This window comes from Anneissia japonica, unplaced genomic scaffold (genome assembly GCF_011630105.1).
Source record: "Anneissia japonica isolate Jap-2015-1 unplaced genomic scaffold, ASM1163010v1 scaffold1951_len603592_cov169, whole genome shotgun sequence".
Taxonomy (NCBI): Eukaryota; Metazoa; Echinodermata; class Crinoidea; order Comatulida; family Comatulidae; genus Anneissia; species Anneissia japonica.
In genome coordinates, this window is record NW_022741522.1 from 146,414 (window position 1) to 166,849 (window position 20,436).

A 20,436-nucleotide genomic window follows, 5' to 3' on the forward strand; every position below is an offset into this window, starting at 1 on the left:
ATATATATATATATATATATATATATATATACACGTATATATACTTCTAAAAGTCGTGTATCATGCATAGGAACGTTGACGCCTGCAAGGCTCTGGTTTTAATCAAAGTTTATTTGATATTGTGGACAGAGCCTGTGAAGATTATCACATTTTATTTGACAAAAACATGTGACATGCCTAAATATGGTCATGATGACATCACAACATGACCATATACAGGCACATCACGACCATATATAGGCACATCATGGCTGTATATGGGCTTTAGTCTCTGTTACTTGTTACCATCAAATAATCTTCGTAATTTTCCAACATGTCTGTGGCATCAACGAGGAATGCTTTTTTGCAGTATATGTCTCCTTACTGGTCAGCAGGCAAATCATCTTCAAGGCATTTATGTCGTTATTATTTGCTGGATTGAATTACGCACTTATTTATTCATTGATTTCAAGATGAACATAACCGGCGGCAAGAATAACATCTTGAAGCAGCAATTTAAGGCCGATGACTAACATAGCTAGCTTGATAATATCAGCCTCTGTTATTCATATGAATTTATTACTAATAACTCTGCCCGCTTCATAATATAAGAATTGCTATTTATATTCGTAATACAATTCACTTAGTTAGATCTATAATCTTTTAATCTTGTATTCCTTTCTGAGAGTTTTCTTCTGAATTCAAGTTTTCACTTTTAGTTATACACACTAAGTGTTAATATACTACTGTATTTCGTTACCTTTTACCAAGCCTTTTGGTCACCGATACAGGCATTGGTGGCTCCGGAAATTTGCAGAAGGGGTTCCACCAAGTCTGATGGTGGTGTATCTTTAATTATAATAGACTGAACTAGTCACGAAAGATGACGTCATCAAAATTTGGCTGATTGAGTATTAAAAGTTGTTTACATTGTAAAGTCATACTAATGCATTGAGCAAGTTGAAAGTGGGGTCTATTAAATCGTCTAAAATGTAATGAAGTTTAGCGTAGAAGAAACTTTTTATAACAATTTATACATTATGAATGATTCAATAGATTCTTGAAATTAAAGGTTGATTTGATTTAAATTTCCATTCAGGCTAAAAACACGAATAATTTTTAGGGTTATTCTAGTGGGCCTAGGCCTGTCGCTCGCGAGACTCACCACATCCAGCGCTGACTAAAGTGATCACTGTTGATTAGAGGTACATATTCAACTTAAGTACTGTCACCAAGTCATTTTGTTGCAATTTCTGTATGAAATATTAAAACTATTGGACAAACCTAAATTGCTGAATTGCAGAATAAGATGTTTCTTTTGACTACGATGGCCAATGAGTCAGACGAATGTTATTTGTATGACTTTCTAGGGCTAAGCCCGTGTTCAAGCGAGGATGCTATGCAAAAGTGTTCATGTTTTCCATTTGCTTCTTTCACTCCATTTTAAATGTAGCAAGTCAATACTGTGACATTTATTAAAGAAATACTTACCAAGGCATCTCGATAAGTTATTTTACAATAAAATGTACAAAACAACTGCCACCTAGCTGTTTGTTTTGATGTAATACCCAATATAACGGCTTTGATTTGGTGAATAATTCGGTCTATTACAGTTATATTACTGTGTTTTTACTGTTACAGCCAGGCCATATAAAAAAAAAATAGTTTCTTGTTCCCTTGAGCTTCTCTGCCTCACTAATTTTTTTTTTTTTTTAAATATATATTACGGAATGTACAAAAAACTTGTAAGACCAGTAAAATTCCTTTCTCAATCGTTCGTATTTGGGGATGCATATGGTAAATGTATGAATCATGTCTAGTGCTTTTTTTTGCTTCAATGTGTCTAATTGGTAGAAGTGAGAAAGGATATCCCGTTGACCATCCTAGATTTCTCATCTCGGAGTAAAAAAAAAAAAAAGTGCCCTCAATCTCCTTTTTAAAATATTAGGACGAGAAACAACTTTTTTTTTGTCTTTTCCTAATGTCTTCAACGACTATTTTTTTAAATGATATTGATTTTGTATTGTTGAGAAATGTGCGCTCCAATTACTCAAGGATTCACCGACAGGCAATGTTACCAATTAAATTATTCACAGTTTATATTGCGTACACATTAGTTGATTAATGTACATGACATGACATTGGAGAGGACATTTATCAATAATTTGCCGATTTATTACTTGAGGTAAATTTTGGTAAATGAGTTTTGAAGGCTGTTTACACTGACTGTGAATTATTAATTGAACCAGTGAGTTGATTGAACTAGTTATTTTAAATATAATATCCACATTATACTCAGTGGTTGCCCCAGAAATTTTCCAACAGGGGGACAAATTTCCCCTTTATCTACGGCTGATGGCACTACTTGTTAATGTTATGTTGCAAACATTTTTTTGATATGTAGGATTAGCTTTTATGTGACAAACATCTATGGTTCGCCTATATATGGCTGTGACATGATATTACATCCTCCATACATGGGAAAATCATCATCATAAACATATATACACAAAGATGCATGGTTACATAAGATTTTATAGAGACGACAGAACTTGACACATTTACTCAGCGTCACATGCTAACTTGCCAAGACAATAATATGCCATATTTCATTAGGTGTGCTGTAGTATACATATGCTTACCCCCTCCCCTCCCATTTTTATAGGCTTGATTGCAGATGCTAGCCTTAGTCTGAGTATAAACCATGGATATAATATCAATGATAAAATGTAGCTAGACTGTTAATCACCTAGAGGGATTTGTGATCCATATAGGCGCCATATAAATACGGTTTTATTATTATCATGTTAAATAATATTTATGAAATTTTAGGTAAGTTAAATGATAATTTGCTATCATTAATTTTTAAAAAAACATCAGTTGTAAAAAAAAAAACCTTCATAGGAAGAATATTAAAAAAATAGTAAAGCATTTGGTGCAAAGGTCATGGCTCAAACTCGAGCCTTGAGGTCGGGGTTTGATACCTTCGCTGTACAAGTTCGCTTGTGTTCTCGGGCGGGGCACTTTATTGGATAATCCATGTAGTCTCTCTCTACCCAGAAGTAGATACCTAGCACGCTGGAGGGCCATGAATGGATTAATTTTATGCAAATAATTAAGGAATACTCCCCCAAGGAGCAGAGTATGTATTTTGTTTGCATTGTTCCAATCACCAGGGCAATAAATGTGAAGCGCTCGGAGATGATTGATCCGGTCGAAGTTAATCAAATGTAAATACTGTTGTGTAGAGAGATATACAACACAATATGGAGAGGTATTTACAAAGAGAAAGTGTCTAGACGATGAGCGATAATTTAATCACGACTGAAAGTTCATCCAGGAGAGAATACAGTAATGCCTGAGTATGGTAGAAAGGACATCGCAACCATCCCGTCTGCTTACTTTCTGGTGCGTGTAAAATCCCTGTCCAGACAAAAACTTGTGACATGTCTAAATATGGTCATGTCGACATCACATCATGACCATAGGCGACATGCTTTTTTCCGCCACACATGACAAACATCTTTGTCATGAGCTTCGCTCAGAGTCGACTAAACTGGTGATAGCCACTGTGTAAGCTGAACCTGGGAGATCTCATGGTCCCCGGTCCAATTCCCATCATTGTTCTCCTTGTATCTTAGCTGGATGGCTTAAATGCAAGTTACGATAGCGCACCGTCTTTCGGATGAGACGTTTAAGCCGTTGGTCCCGTTTCCATTTTGGCCCATGTGCATGTTAAAGAACGCAGTACACTCTTCGGAAAAGAGAGGGATTGTCTCCCGGCGTACTGCCCAATCACCACCAAAAGGACTCTACTGGAAATAAGTCTTCAGACTTTCGTGGGTTGTCTTTGGTGTTTAAATCCATCCATCGAGCCCATCTTCCCTTTAAAATAATGCATGAGCACTTGCTCACAAGTTGCTTGAATCTCAATATATGTGGCACAGACAAGCCAAACGAGTCACTCGTCGCAAATCGTGTTTCAGAGAAAATGGCCAAAACATGCTGGAATATCAAATTTTAAAAAATCTATTTTATTGCACTAAACTAATCTTTATATATCTACACACCATCCTTTGCTGTTATTTTCCCCATTTTCAATGTTAAAACAACACTTTTTAAGGGTTTAAAGATAGTTTCTGCATGAGAAATGCCTGAAATCATAAACTTAGAAGGCTGATTTCTCATATATTGTTCTTTGAACAGCTGTGTGGTTAAACGCTTGTAACTTCATAAGGAAATGTCCGATCTGCATGATTTTTTTACCATTTTATAGCTATTATTTTACTCTCTAACACTGTATTAATAATTCATGATGGTTTGGCTTGTCCTTGCCACATATGTTATATTGGATTTCAATTGGATTTCAAAAAAAACTTGAATGGGCTAAATCAGAGAAAATAGGGAGCCTTTGATTGCATGATGCAAGAACGCTGCGTCATTGCCTGAATTTTAGGTTGCAGTTTGCCCAATTATATGCTGTTCAGAGGATGTAGGATGGTCATGCATGAGTGAATCTGTCCTATCATCGTATTGTCGCGCAAATCGAAAGCTCTCTCTTGATTGAGGTCCTTGCACATTCTTGACTTTTAATGTTACCATGCTCAGACTACTTGTAATTATACTAATAATGTGTAATTTTTTTTTTTTTTGTGTTTTTTCCAGGGGAAAGAAGTCATTGGAAACAATCTGTCTACTATTATGTTATAAGATCAAATACCCAAACAACTTCTTCCTACTAAGAGGGAACCACGAGTGTGCCAGCATCAACAGGTAATGCACATCAAATATCTTGTCATTCTTATACAGTAGATCTTCCAATTCGAGAGCCCTCTAACTCTGAGGTCCCTGTAATTCGAGACCACTTAACAAATTTAAATTTCAGTAGTCAATCATTCATCATAAAGCTAAACCCTATTGGAGACTAAACACTGAGACTACCACAAATTTTCAGGTCCCAAAGTGGTCTCGAATTGCAGAGGGCAAACTGTAGTAAAAGCTACAGCTGGGGATTAAAAATGCGATGGACTGTTCTGCATATCCCAGCCACTTGGTTTTAATCTCACTAAGGTTCTCACTATTTAGGCAGCGTAAACATACAAAAAAACATCTGCGTGTGGTGAAATAACAGTCATGTTTATGGAACAAGCATGTATTCCTTTCCCTGTTCTGATTGGTCGATTGTTAACTTTGATTGACACTTCCAGAAATGCCTATTACCTTCCATTCCCAGAGTCGGTTTTTGCCAGAAGCCGTTTCGTCAATTTTAACAGTAAAGATAACTGACCAACCAGTAAAAATTTTGAAATCGTGAATATAATAAAACCACTGATTAGGCCTAAGTACAGTAGTCTAGGCTGGTCTTCTTTCAATAAGTAAACAGTATTCCAGTCTATACATATGCTATGACATATGCGTTGTTGTTTTTTTTCCAAGTCATTAAACCCTGCTCACAAGGGATATCGCCTCACACTGCGTGCATACTGTAGCTGAATTTTTATGGACATATTTGCCAGTAAAAATGTTTCAATTGGGAGAACACTGCAGAGTTGAGGGTTTTCAAATTCTGTGAGACACCAGGAGTTTTTCACATGAATACAAGCAGCTTCACTATCATCTCTGATCCTGAATATTCCAACCTTAAATCCTTCCTCTTCAAATAGTTCAACTTCTTTCTAACTTTTTCCAGCACCGGTGACAAGTCTTTTTTTTTTTTTTTTTTTTTTTTTTTTAGATGCGCTAAAAATGTTTCCTGAGAAATTTTTTTTTTTAGTGTTTATATCAATATTTTAAATTTTTATTTTTTTAATTTTTTATAATTATTATATATATTACTAACATATTATAAATTTATTATATAATATTCATTTATTATAGTAACTGGTCGATAAATCCTTACAAAACTCTATATGTTTGTGCTGTGTATTATTATCAGTACGTTTACACCATCCGAATTTTTTTTTTTATTGTATATCAATACATTTTAATTTAAATTACCTTATTTTTATAATTATTATTTATTAATAAAATATTATAAATTCATAATTACTATTCATTTATTATAAATTATTGGTAGATAAATGCATGCAAAACTCCAAATGTATGTTGTGTGTATTATTATCAATACTATACAGACTTCACCATCACAACTTGCAATCAGCTTCGATTCAAGGCTTAAAAGAAATTGCAATTGAGAATAATAACTACAGCAAGCTGTATATAATAGAACTCATTAATAAACGATTTATAAGATAAAATACATGACCTTTCTTAATAATGAATAACTTTAAATACATGCGCGGATGGTGTGAAATACTGTATATGTGAGTTTGTACATTAGTATTTCACTGAAGACCGAATGATTGTCGTATATTTTTTTAGCTAATGTATTTGCCGCTTGGAACTAAATCTATGTTATCAAAAGTGTTTGTCCAAACAATACTCTAAAAACTCGAATTTGAGAATGCTAATTTTGGAAAGATTTTTGTCAGACTTTTAACCCCTACATCAAAGATCAAATGCCAATGTGTCAAAGTTGAAGATACACTGCTACTGGAAGGAGTCTGTAGGGAGCTTTCTATTGCACGATTACAGTAGGACGTAGAGCGTAATGACGTTACTAAAAGTCATCTGCGCATGCGAGAACATTATGGTCACCTCGTCGAGTAGATTCCGGAATGCAATTTGGCCAAACCTACGTATGCAGAGAACGTAGGACGCCATGTAGGATGGTCACGCATGAGTGATCCCGTTCTAGCGTCGCGTCGTCGCACAAATCGAAAGCTCTCTGATAATTGAAGCATGACTAGTAAAACAGCTGTCTTTGTCCTAACAGTTCTTTCAAACCTTGAAGTTCCAATTTGAGAATGCTAATTTTGGAGAGAATTTAGACTGACCATTAACCCCTAGGTCAAAGATCAAATGCCAATATGTCAAAGTTGAAGCATGGATGGAGGAATTAGTTTAGAAGATAGATAGTCAATAAACAAAGCATGACTAGTAAACAACTGTGTTATTGATGCTTGGATTATGTTAAAATATTTATAGATGATAATTATTGATGAAAATCAGCAGTGCATATGATTGTGTACAGTACTAGCACCAAAAAAGAAATCTAAGAATTTTTTAAAAAATAGATTAAATTAAGTGAAACAAAATGAGGTATTATACAATTTGAACTTTATGAGAATTCTGTATTTTTTGAAGATTTAATATTGATTTTAAGATACTGCAGTAATAATATTGGTATTTATGTATTGTGCACTTTTAACATATATCCCGTAAACTTCTCATAGTACACTTTGCAATATTGCCTTTTCCCTGGAAACAGTGTTAAAATATTCTCTGCTCTCTTGGGAGTACTGTAATGTTAGTCGTGCATTAATGATTAGCATCAATGACAAAAATAATATTAAGCCATTCCATTTCCATGATTCTACATGTTCACTTCTTACCAAGTACTCCGTCAGTATTTCTAGAAGAGAAACAAATATAAAAGCACCAAGTTCTTCCCAGATTATTAAATATTTTGACAAAAATTATGTTGTATGCCATATATAGTCATGATGTGTCTATATATGGTCATGATGTGATGTCATCATGACCATATTTAGGTATGTCACATGTTTTTGTCTAATAAAATTTGATAGTCTGAATAGCACCTTACCAGAGGGTACAGGCAAAAGGGATCAGTGCATAGTAAAAGTCCAATGCGTTTAGTCCTCCAATCAAACAAATTTTCCATGCAAAATTGCTGTTCAAATGTGTGATTATGAAGTTCTGAATTACGAAAAAAAATAACACCAACACATTGGTGCAAAAAATTTCATTTGTATAATACGATGTCGGGAAATTTTTGAGTATTCAAAATATTGAGCACTCTGATATATGATATTGCTGCAGCCAATCCAAAGCCCTGTGATGTTCTCCGGTGAGCATTCGATTATTTGAAAGTTAAAAAAAAAAACACTTGAAAAGCTTGTGCCCTCTGTTCTAGTTTTCATTCTGGCATTCTACTGGATGTGCATGAATCCATTATATAGAAGAATAATATTAGTTAATTCAAATTCCAAATGAGGAGAATCATTTCACCATCATCAGAAATGCTTTACGATGAAGCTCTTCCTATTATCATTATTCTTTTTGATGCATTACTCAACACTGCCTTTGAATACATTATATTTCATAACAAATTTACGTTTTTTTTTTTTCTCTGCAGAATATATGGGTTCTATGATGAATGCAAGAGGCGATACAACATCAAACTGTGGAAGACTTTTACAGACTGTTTTAATTGTCTTCCAATTGGTAGGTATACAATGATATTTATATTTTGCTTAACTCCGAATTTTTATTTCTAAATGTATTGTAAAGCACTTTTAGCAAAATGTGCTCAATCGAGATCAAACTATTATAAGTATAATTTTCTAATAGTATAATTTGATGATGCTCTGAAGTTTTAATTTGAGGTAATGTGCGAACATGATATGGAGTTGGTTATTTCAGTACTCCAGACATCTCTATTTTATGAGGCTCTCCAGACCAAGTATTCTTTTCCTTTTGGTCTTTTACCATCTATTCTGCCTTTAATTCATTGCTCTCATCATGTCTTTGGTATGTTGAATGCGACATATGGTATCCATTTCTATGGATGAATGAGTGGATGGATGAATAGATGAATGAATGAATGGATGGATGGATGGATGGATGGATGGGTGAATGGATGTAAGTATGGATGGAGAGATGAATGAATGAGATGGATGGATAGATGAATGAATGAATGGATAGATTGATAGGTGAATAAATGAATGTAAGGATGGATGGATGGATAGATGAATGAATGAATGTATGTTTGGATGGATGGATGAATTGATAAATGAATGAACGGATAGATGAATGACAGGATAGGTGAATAGATTTATGGATAGATGAATGGATGGAGGGATTAATGATTAGATGTATTGATAGATGAATGGATGAATGAAATGATTAATGGATAAATGAATGGATGAATGTATAAATGAATGGATGAATGAATATATGGATATAGATGGATGGATAGATGAATGTATGGATCGATAGTTAGATAATGATAGTAAATAATAATAAGATATAAAGCACACAAATCCACTGCAGTAGTGCTCAAGGCCTACAAGAAGGAACAAAAAATTATTATTGGATTATTATAGATGGATGGATAGATAAATTGATAAATGAATGAATGGATAGAAGAATTAATGGATAGATAGATAGATAGATGGATAGATGAATGGATAAATAAATGGATAGATGGATGGATAGATAGATAGATTGATGGCTGAATTGACGGATGATTTTAATAATGGATGGATGGTTAGTTAAATTAATGGATGGATAGTTGAATGTATTAATAGATAGATAGATGGATGGATAAATTGATAATGAATGAATGAATCGATGAATGAAAGGATATATTCATGAATAGATGAATGGACGAATGGATGGATGGATAGATGAATGGATGGAAACCCTGTAAAAAAAAGTGACAAAATGGAACCAGGATTCTTTGGTGTTAATATGTTTTCCACATATACTATTAATAATGAATACATTTATTAACAAATAGAATATTCATGTTAGTAAAGAGCCACCATTCTGAAATTTCATATCTTCTATTGAGCTTTTATGAATAATTCAACATTCTTTATTGTTATCTTAATAGCTGGGGTAATAGAAGGCACAATATTCTGCATGCACGGAGGCTTGTCACCAGACTTAAAAACCATCAACCAGTTACAGAACATCGACCGCCCCCTGGAAGTCCCTGATCACGGCATGGTCTGTGACCTTCTATGGTCTGACCCTGATGAGGTAAAATATCGGGACACAAATTTCTTTTATATCTTTGGCCAGATAGATAGGAGGAGGATGATATTTTTTTCAAAGATTACCACAACACAACACCTGGTAGGATGATGTGACATTGCAGGTATTAGTCTGTATCAGTATTAAATTAATAATAATAATAATAATGATAATAATAATAACAATAGTAATAATAATAATAATGATAATAATGATAATAAGAATAACAATAAGAATAATAATAATAGTAATAATAATAATAACAATAACAATAATAATAATTAATGATAATAATAATATAATAATAATAATAATAATAATAATAATAATAATAAGATTTATGAAGCACAAAAATCCACTGCAGTAGTGCTCAAGGCGCTACAGGAGGAAGGAACCAAAAGTTCCCATCAACCTAGAGCTACAAGAAAAGAAACACCACACCATCACCACACGTTTACAGGCAATTTGAGGAACAAGGCCGGCCTATTCATAACTCACAGGTGCTCAAGTAATGGGGGTATCTATCTATAAACAAATTGCATGCACGATTACGAATACTTACCAGAGAGTGGAGGAGGTTGCACTTTGTGCTGGTTGGATTATGGATCCAATGACCAAAGGTAATGATAACTTTACCAGTACCTTGTATCCCTTGGCAATAGGCGCTGTATATATCTATATTATAATTATTATTAACACACACGTTCGGTGCACCCTCCCATCGGAGACCCCTCTAAATCGAGACCACTTTTTCAAAAGAACCAAATAACACTCTTCAACACTGCTATGTTAACCCTCTAAGTGCGAAGACCGAACCCAAGACCACCTCAAATTTTCAGTTACCAACATGGTTTTGAATTGGAGGGCAAACTGTATTAAGGCTGGGCCACGTAGATTCACATTGTTTTTAACAAAATTTGTATACCTTATTGCAAGCTAATTATTTTTTGAAAGATCTTCAGATGATGGTTAAAAATGAATTGAAATAAAATTATTATCTCATTATCAAAAAATGTTTTTGCCAAAAGAATGCTTTCGGGTTCAATCCTGTCACATGGACATTTCATTATGGCAGTGGGTGTGGTTTTGCCAAACCTTCTTCCACAAAGGTTTCATTTAGGCCCTGGCTTTATCCTATTGTGGACATAAACGGAATGTGATAATTTAATTCAACAGATTTATCCAGTTGTGAGAAAGAAAGATATCTGTATCTGAATATTTTATGTTGACAGTGTATGAGATGAAAATATAGAAGCATTTTTTCATTGCAGCTGGGGGCTAGAATAGATATAAAATATCGTTATTACAAACTATCATTTTTAGCGTCTGAGTGACACCATGAAACAAAGTATAATTACAAGAAAAAATGTTCTTTCTCAATAGTAAAATTTAACAATTTAAAGCTAATTTAAAGTTCATCTCAAGTACAATTGCATTACAAGATTTCATATTTAATAGGAATATGCGACCTGCACTACTAAAGTCTCTAACTCAGAAATCAAAATGAGGAAAAGGCTTTTAAATTACCTCTTCAAATTTTGGAATTCGACAAGTAAGAATATTATGACATGGTTTATGTAAATGAGTTGCTATAGATTATCTATACCACCGCATAGAATGCAGATGACTCGACTTAAGGTGCAGTGAATGTGAATACTTTAGTAATTCCGAATATGCATCATAAATGGTGTAAAGCTAAATGACATGTTGAAATTGCATGATATAAAACATGAAGAAACACCTCCATTAGTGATGTGGGATTTATTAGCATGTGCGATACTATGAGGGGAAAAAATGTCCTAATGGGAAATTCTAGGCGCGTATACTGCCGTCATCTTGTTGCTCATTTTGGATTCAAATTCAAATGAAATTTTTTTTATTTTTGAACTACCAATCACACAAAACATTCTGCTCAATCACATTAACATTCCTAGTAACTATAGCAACTAATGCTGTTAGCTTTGGCGCCAAAATGACTAAACATAGTATTTCAACTTCAAATAAAATTATCCCCAGCACAGAAGCTTTTTTCCTTAATATATTCTAGGAAAAGCAAAGCTGTGCATCTATGACTTATGTACCATCATGTCACTTAAAACATGTCTTTGGATATTTTTATGGCATTGAGTACAGAGCCAAATAGGTAAACAAATTGATGGTTCCAGAAAATCCTGGGTTTTCATTACTATGCCATATACAGTACTTGCTGATGAACAAATAAACCAATAATTTGGACTGGTAAACCATGCGAAATGCACTAATGGGCTTGAAATAAGTGAAAGGAAAAAAACTAAAAGACCAAAAGTAAAACAGGTAACCATTAGGATGTGCACTAAGTTTTAAGTAGAAATAGTATGAATGTCACTCCAATAGCAACTCATACACAGTCAAAAACAGGTAAATGCCACAAGAAAGGAGAATAAACCACTATTAAACAAGATATATCGTTTAACCCATAAGCCTTTTGCCAACCAGCTCTAAAATCATAGGTGTCAAACAATATAATGTAATTCAGTAAAAATTTTTACAGCACATAGCATCAACTTTGCCTACAAACGTTTGTCAGACTGAACAAGCATTTGATTATTATGTGATCAAACAATTACTACAGTACTAACAAAATACTTTCCGAGCCACTGGGGCTCATAGGGCTGGAGCTTATCCCCAGTTTCTGTAGTGTGAAACGGATGAGAGTTGTACTCCCCCTGGACCATCGCAGGTTAGTCCCCAGCAGATTGCTCGTATTTATTGATACAGCTGGGTGGACTGAAGCAATGTAGCTAAAGTGCCTTGCCCAAGGACACAAGCGAATCTGCACTGATGAGACTCGAAATCCTGACCTTACGATTGAAAGTCCGAACCTCAACCGCTGCGCCAAACTGCCGCTACAAACAATATCAGAGGCTTAAGTTGTCCACCCTGTCTATTTTTATGTGAGAAATGTATGTGATTTGACCATATATGGGCATGATGTTTTCATATTACTTCCATATATGGCCAAATCGCATGCACATTTACAAATTAATAGTTTGTACAGTGTTATAGTGTTGTCTGGCTTTAGTTACAAACCTGATCAAATGAATGGCATGTCCACGAATCAAGTGGGCAAGAAAGACGTCATTCAAATTGGCGCCTTATTCCAGACCCCCCTGTCCAGAGCTTAAGTTGGTTGAACCAATGAAAATCTTATTGCATTCAAGGACACTTCGGGCTCATGTATTTTTTGTAAGAGTAGGGGTTACCCCAAAGCTTTGGCTCAATTTAGCTCCTATCGTGGCATGATGTGAACTAAGCACTTCTCGACTACTGCTACTACTACTACTACAGACCACGCCTACATGCAATTCATTGATGATGTCAGTTTATGGGCTATTCGACCTTTACCCATCAGTTGCGAGTCGGACATCAGACATGTCCTATCCAACCAAAAAAAAAGATCAAGTTAAAATTGTGGACTAATAAAAAAATTTAGTGCACAGTTCAGGATAGGAAAATCACGATTGACTTATAATTTTATGATCCACACAAGCCCCTCACCTCCCATTACTGATTTCTACGCTTAAAAAATGATTGTAGTTGATTCCATGAATATCACACCCCCCTCCCTTTCTTCCATCTTTGATTTATCCACCACAAGGTTTTACCTGTGTGTGTATATATACACAACCTTTTCCTGGTTCCTATCTTCATGTTCAATACAAATTTTGTACATTTTGCCTGCATATGCTTCTAATTGCGAAATATCAAGGTAAACTCATGTTAATAAGGCCATAATTGTAATATTGATTTTAGAATCTGAATAATTATAACAGTGGTTGCTTCCGTAATTACTACACGGTATTTTGTTCAGTTGCAGAAATAACAGTTTGTATTGTGATAGTGTAATTATCTGACAAGCTTGCTTGATTTCAATAAATGCACTTTAATTTAAAAATAGATAAATGTAAAGTGGGTGATTGAAAGAGTTGTATATATGTCCTTGTACAGTTTAATTATTCTATGTGTTTTCCAGGATATGAATTAATTAAATTTTTTCCCTTCAAAAATCCAGACATTCATAAACACCAATAATAATATAAAATAAAACTATTATTATAATACATTATTAAAGTTAGATAAATTTAGTAGTTGAATTAAAGAGTTATTTATGTCCTTGAACAGTTTAATTATTGTATGTTTTTCCAGAAATGAATTAAACTTTTGCCCTTCAAAAATCCAACCATTTATAAACACCAATACTAATGTAAAAAAAAGCTATCATATAATACAAATTTTAATTTAAAATTAGATTAATGTACATAGGTGATTATAAGAATTTTGAAGAATTTATATATGTCTTTCCAGGAAATGAATTAATTAAATTTTGGCCCTTTGAAAATGCAACCATGTATAAACACCAATACTAATGTAGTAAAAAAAAACTATTATAAAATACAAAATTTTTAATTTAAAATTAGTTCAATGTACGTAGGGTGATTAAAAGAGACTATTAAATTTGATGTGAAAAAAAAATTTGACATGTCTAAATATGGTCATGATGGCATCACATCATAATCATGTATTAATAATAATATTTTAGACTTGTATAGCGCTTAATGCCAACAAGGCCTCATAAACGCTTCACATTATTACCCCCTGCTCACTGGATCAAGCACATGGAACACATACTCAGCTCTCTGGGAAATGTTGCGGCTAGTAATCAGCGCATTTTGTGTTTGAGCCTACCGGGTACCCACTTGTACTCCTGGGTGGAGAGAGGCAACCGTAGGTAAAGAGTGTCTTGCCTAAGGACACAATCGAAATGCACAGCGAGAGATTGAACCTCCGACCTCATGGTTGAGAAGCAGAATCACAACTGATGGGCCAGACCGCTCCTACCTTGGCACACCATGACTATATATGGGCATTACAATAGTTTTTTGTCAAAGAAAATTTAATTGTGTGAATGCAGCTTATGGAGGGTGTTGATAACTTATTTTATCCTATGACAAAAAACATGTGACATGCCTTAATATGGTGGTGATGACATCATACCATAACCATATGACTATATATGGGCATTACAACAGTTTTTGTTAAAGAATACTTAAGGATGTTGATAACTTATTAGATTTTTTCCAATGAGCAATTTAATTACTTTAATTTACATTTTAGTTGCTATTTTTTTAATTAAATTGCACAACATGCATATATCATTATAATACGACTAAACTAAATGACATTTCTTAACAATTTCTTGTATAATAAATATATTGAATTTGCTAGAAAGCAGGTGTTAGATCTAAATGCATAATCTCTTAAGCATAGAAAAGCATGTTCATTACACTAGCAGAAAATATTTTTAGGTATGAGGCAACACAAATTGGTTTCCAATTTAACAAAATAGAAACTGCCATAAGCAGATGTAGCAAAAAAATAATAAAAAAAACACAATTATAAAGACAAACAAAAATGCAAGAGTTTGAGATATATTATAAGTACAGTAGTGAAATAGGATGCCCTTAGGCCTTCCACCTGATTCTTTTGTGTGGTCATATAAGAATGCCCTGATGTGATGTAAACAGTTCAGTAATGATATTGATAAATGCTTTATATTTATTTAATTGCGAGGAATAATATAGATCTCTAATTTTAATATCAGAAGATCTTATGTAAGCAGCAGATGTGATAAAAAATAATAAAAAGTGTGTTTCTTGCTGAAATTTTAATCCTTTCACAATGGCAGTTGCGCTTACGTGTGAAAAATATAATTTCATCAAAATTTGAAATCATGATGTGGGCAGTGAATTTGCAAAACAAGGTGTTGAAAACTGAAATCATTTTGAAATAACAAGCACTTAAACAGGTGCTACCTAGCAAGACAAGCGCGAGTGAGACAATGAATACTATGCTTTTTGTTCTTGCAGGATATTACAGGCTTCGGGGAGAATGATCGTGGTGTGTCGTACACCTTTGGAGGAGATGTTGTACGTCACTTTTTGAAAGACAACGACCTCAGTTTAATAGTCAGAGCACATCAGGTTGGTAATCATTTGCGGCATAACAAGCAGCAGTAACCAATACAAAAAAGAAAGTTGTCTTTTAAATATATTCAATATATTCTCCACATTATTAGCACATAATAATGGGTCATTTAGTGGAATCGACTTATTATTGCCAAAGTTATGAGTAAAAGTATTACAGCTTCTCTGTACTAAATTATACAATACTGCAACATTCTTATGCTCAGTTTAACATTAGTAACAGTATGCTGATTTTATGTTGAAAAATTTATCAGGTTGTAAATAAAACCAAATACACTGATAGACCAAAAATTGGATTCCTGGTTTCCATAAAATTTAATACACTGTCCCCAACACAATCGGGAAGGGTTCCAATTCAACCGACCAATCAGCATCGTCAACAGCTCTCCGCAATAGTTTGTAGCTCTTTTAGGTAAACTAAGCCTTGGTCAATTTAATCAACGAAATTAAAGCACCTTGTTTTGCATCAACAAATTTATTAGAGACAAGAGGCATTTGCTAGCGAGCGTCTTCAGGCGAAACAATTTGAAATAAGAAGTTCCAAACTCAAGTATCAACCTGGTCTTTTAATAAGCATACGTCCACGTTTTACTACCCATAATTCTGTACCTTCGAATATGATATCTAAGCTACTTCCTAGCACGAAGTTGGTTTAAACCAACCCTCGCTTTTTCATTTCACGCTTTTGCGTAACGGGCCTTACTTCTAGGAATAAACATCTGTGTATGTTTTGATCTGTATTTTTCAATTATGAATAACAGCGGGCCAGGGGGTTTGGTGGATACCCACATCTTGTGTCTTTCTGTCAGCTCATGGTGTTCACTTTTCACCACTCTGGCCATTTTCTGATTTGTAATTTTTCCAAATATGCAATAAAGAAATAAATAACCAGATAACTATACAGAATACATGAATATTTTTACATATTTTAATTACAAAATGTATTTTTTTATTTTTTTTTTATTTGGTCTGTTTTTTTTCTTAAAGGTCGTTGAAGATGGTTATGAATTTTTCCAGAAGCGGAAATTAGTAACAATCTTCAGTGCACCTAATTACTGTGGTGAGTTTGATAACGCTGGTGCTGTTTTATGTGTCACAGATGACCTAACATGCTCATTTTCTATTTTGACGGTGAGTAACATTTGTATACAGTATTTTAAAGAAAACATTTTTTTGTGCTAAGTAAGTTTTCAGTTGGGGTACTTTAGGGAGGGGGAGCAAACATTATCTGTTTGGCACTTCCCCCACACTCTCACCCTCTTAGGTGCATCACTTAAAGATATCAAAACTTAGAAGTACTTTATACAAATGTTGGGTTATTACACTTTAGTCTAGTTAAAATAGACCAAAAATAGGATTCCTGGTTTCCATAAAATTGGATACACTGTCCCCAACACAATCGGGAAGGGTTCCAATTCGACCGACCAATCAGCATCGTCAACAGCTCTCCGCAATTAGTTTGTAGCTCTTTTATGTAAACTAAGCCTTGGTCAATTTAATCAACAAAAATTAAAGCACCTTGTTCTGAATAAACAAACTTTATTAGAGACAAGAGCCATTTGCTAGCGAGTGTATTCAGGCAAAACAATTTGAAATAAGAAGTTCTAAACTCAAGTATCAGCCTTGGTCTTTTTAAATAAACATACATCCACGTTTTACTACCCATAATTCTGTACCTTCAAATATGATATCTAAGCTACTTCCTAGCACGAAGTTGGTTTAAACCAACCCTCGCTTTTTCATTTCACGCTTTTGCGTAACGGGCCTTACTTCTAAGAATAAACATCTGTGTATGTTTTGATCTGTATTTTTCAATTATGAATAACAGCGGGCCAGGGGGTTTGGTGGATACCCACATCTTGTGTCTTGCTGTCAGCTCATGGTGTTCACTTTTCACCACTCTGGCCATTTTCTGATTTGTAATTTTTCCAAATATGCAATAAAGAAATAAATAACCAGATAACTATACAGAATACATGAATATTTTTACATATTTTAATTACAAAATGTATTTTTTTATTTTTTTTTTATTTGGTCTGTTTTTTTTCTTAAAGGTCGTTGAAGATGGTTATGAATTTTTCCAGAAGCGGAAATTAGTAACAATCTTCAGTGCACCTAATTACTGTGGTGAGTTTGATAACGCTGGTGCTGTTTTATGTGTCACAGATGACCTAACATGCTCATTTTCTATTTTGACGGTGAGTAACATTTGTATACAGCATTTTAAAGAAAACATTTTTTTGTGCTAAGTAAGTTTTCAGTTGGGGTACTTTAGGGAGGGGGCGCAAACATTATCTGTTTGGCACTTCCCCCACACTCTCACCCTCTTAGGTGCATCACTTAAAGATATCAAAACTTAGAAGTACTTTATACAAATGTTGGGTTATTACACTTTAGTCTACATTGTTACTTTCCTTTGAAACAAAAGAATAAAAGACACAAAAACTAACATCTAATAAATTATCTTAGTGTCATAAAATTTACCTCCAACGCAAAACGTTCAGAAATTGTCATTATGTATTAGTTTGTGTGCAAAATAAATCTGGTTCTACTTCTATGACACATGACACCACCTATCCTACACACTGTATGGTGAGCTACAACCAACCTAGCACTACCTGCATTTCAGTGCGATGGCATTCAATAGTTCGTACAAGCGTGTGCAAGAAACAAACGTACAAAATTAGCTTGCTGAAGAAATGATTTCAATTAAATCAAGACGAAAGAAAATGAAATACATTGGCATGAATATTTTTAGACCTATTACCATTGCAAAAGGAATGACTGGATAGCCTAGGTAAGGTGTTAGCCATTGTAATAGTGACCATGCAAATCTAGCTATATCTAGGGTAGGCTAGCTGAGTCAGTGCTAATCTAACCCTAGGCAAACTAAAAAGGAAATGTGATTATTATAGTTTTAAACCATACACTAGATAAGATTATTGCATGAATGTTGATTAATGTATTCAAAAATTGATTTATTCATGCATGAATCTAACTTTAGTGCAATCATTTTGACATAGTGCAACATTAATTATTGCTTAATATTAAACACTTTTTCTATCAAATTGTGCAAATATTTTACTCTTTCTTTCACTTACTCTTTTCAGCCTGATAACAAAAGAATGATTGCAAATAAGAAGTGATGATGCCTTGAATGAATTTAGTCTACAATTGTATCTGTTGTGCTCTAGTTCTTTTATGAATAGAGTTGTGTTTTTCAGAGTTTATGCAATATTGAATTGATAACAATAATCTGGTTGTCTTTGTGATGAATGTCTTCTCCAAGAGTTGATGAAAAAGGAGCATGGAGATTTTATTGAACATTGGAAGATTGAAATTTACATTTAATGAACAGTTTTAAATGGTGTTAGTTAAAATTGAAATTTTGTTTTTGTAGATCTCATGACTGGTATTTATTTTGAGGATTATTGAATAGAAATCTGGTTTAAATAATGTTTAGTGTTTATTTATTTTTTTTTTTTCAAAGTTTATGCTGTGTTCCAGCAAAGGTCTTTGCAAATTTGTAATTTGTTAAGGGTTCCGAAGATGCCATTGGTGAATATGTACATCATATCATACAAGTTTAACGAATGGTGATACAGTGCACCATATAATTTGAGACCCCCTCTAATTCCGAGACCCCTCTAATTCGAAACCACTTTTAACACAAAGTGGAGACCAACCCTGAGACCATCTAAATTATTACATCTCACAGTCTTGAATTTGAGGGAAAACTGTACTTAGAATTATAAATTCTATGATTGAAGACGGTTGGAGTATACTAATCAAAGTTTGGGAGGTCATAATCCAATGGGTTCTTTTCAAAATCAAATACCATGGTACCAACCAAATACCAACTGAGCATCTTAGCAAAGGCCACATGGTGTAAGAAAATTATTGTCAAATCACCATGCCAACCAGGGGTGTACGGTGAAAAATCTAAGGGGGGGTCGAAACGAAAGTTCAGGGGGCAAGCTGAACTCGGAGCAATTTAGCGAAGCTTTCAGAATTCGCTGGGTGCGTTATTTGTGAGTGAAGCGAGCATATTTAAAGGGCACTTTCTTTAAAAGAGGGTCGACCGCACCCATCGACCGCACCCATCGACCGCACCCATCGACCCCCCTCAGGTAACCCCTGCCAACATTCTAGATTTAAATGATAAATATATTAAATTTCTAAGGCTTCTAAAACAGCGTTTGTGAATCATAAAATTAAGTAGACAGTTAAAGTTTTGAGAGCGTAAATATGAATTTATTGCCCTGCTTGGAATTGTGTACATGTGGTATTGTAAACAATACTTCAAGTTTTGTTCGATATAATTGGAATGCTATGCACATGTTGCGATCACCGTCCTTCGTAGGCCTTGACTACTGTGCACTTGAACACAGCATAAATTGAGGTACATCATCTGCTTTAGATGTTCCATTCAGTGTCCTTATATTTTTTAGCTTAACCTTAATATTTGGTATCACTTTCTATTATCTTTCTATAATATAGAATTTCAACAATATGGTTTTTACATGAAAATCCTTGTCTGCATAACATGTTTTCATACATGAATATATATACATATGATATTGATATATAT

At 34.0% G+C, this 20,436-nt stretch overlaps 1 protein-coding gene across 1 annotated transcript in view; it reads left to right on the plus strand.

The window, feature by feature from the left end:
- The window catches only part of LOC117118719 (serine/threonine-protein phosphatase PP1-like), a 55,308-nt gene extending 34,878 nt beyond the window's left edge, over positions 1–20,430 (plus strand). Inside the window, exons 4-9 of the mRNA XM_033263392.1 lie at positions 4,645–4,752; positions 8,198–8,286; positions 9,680–9,828; positions 15,729–15,842; positions 16,833–16,976; positions 18,956–20,430. Of these exons, the coding sequence (XP_033119283.1) occupies positions 4,645–4,752; positions 8,198–8,286; positions 9,680–9,828; positions 15,729–15,842; positions 16,833–16,976; positions 18,956–18,991 (640 nt within the window). The 3' untranslated portion in view covers positions 18,992–20,430. The remainder of the gene's footprint in view (positions 1–4,644; positions 4,753–8,197; positions 8,287–9,679; positions 9,829–15,728; positions 15,843–16,832; positions 16,977–18,955) is intronic.
- Positions 20,431–20,436: the final 6 nt, after the last annotated feature.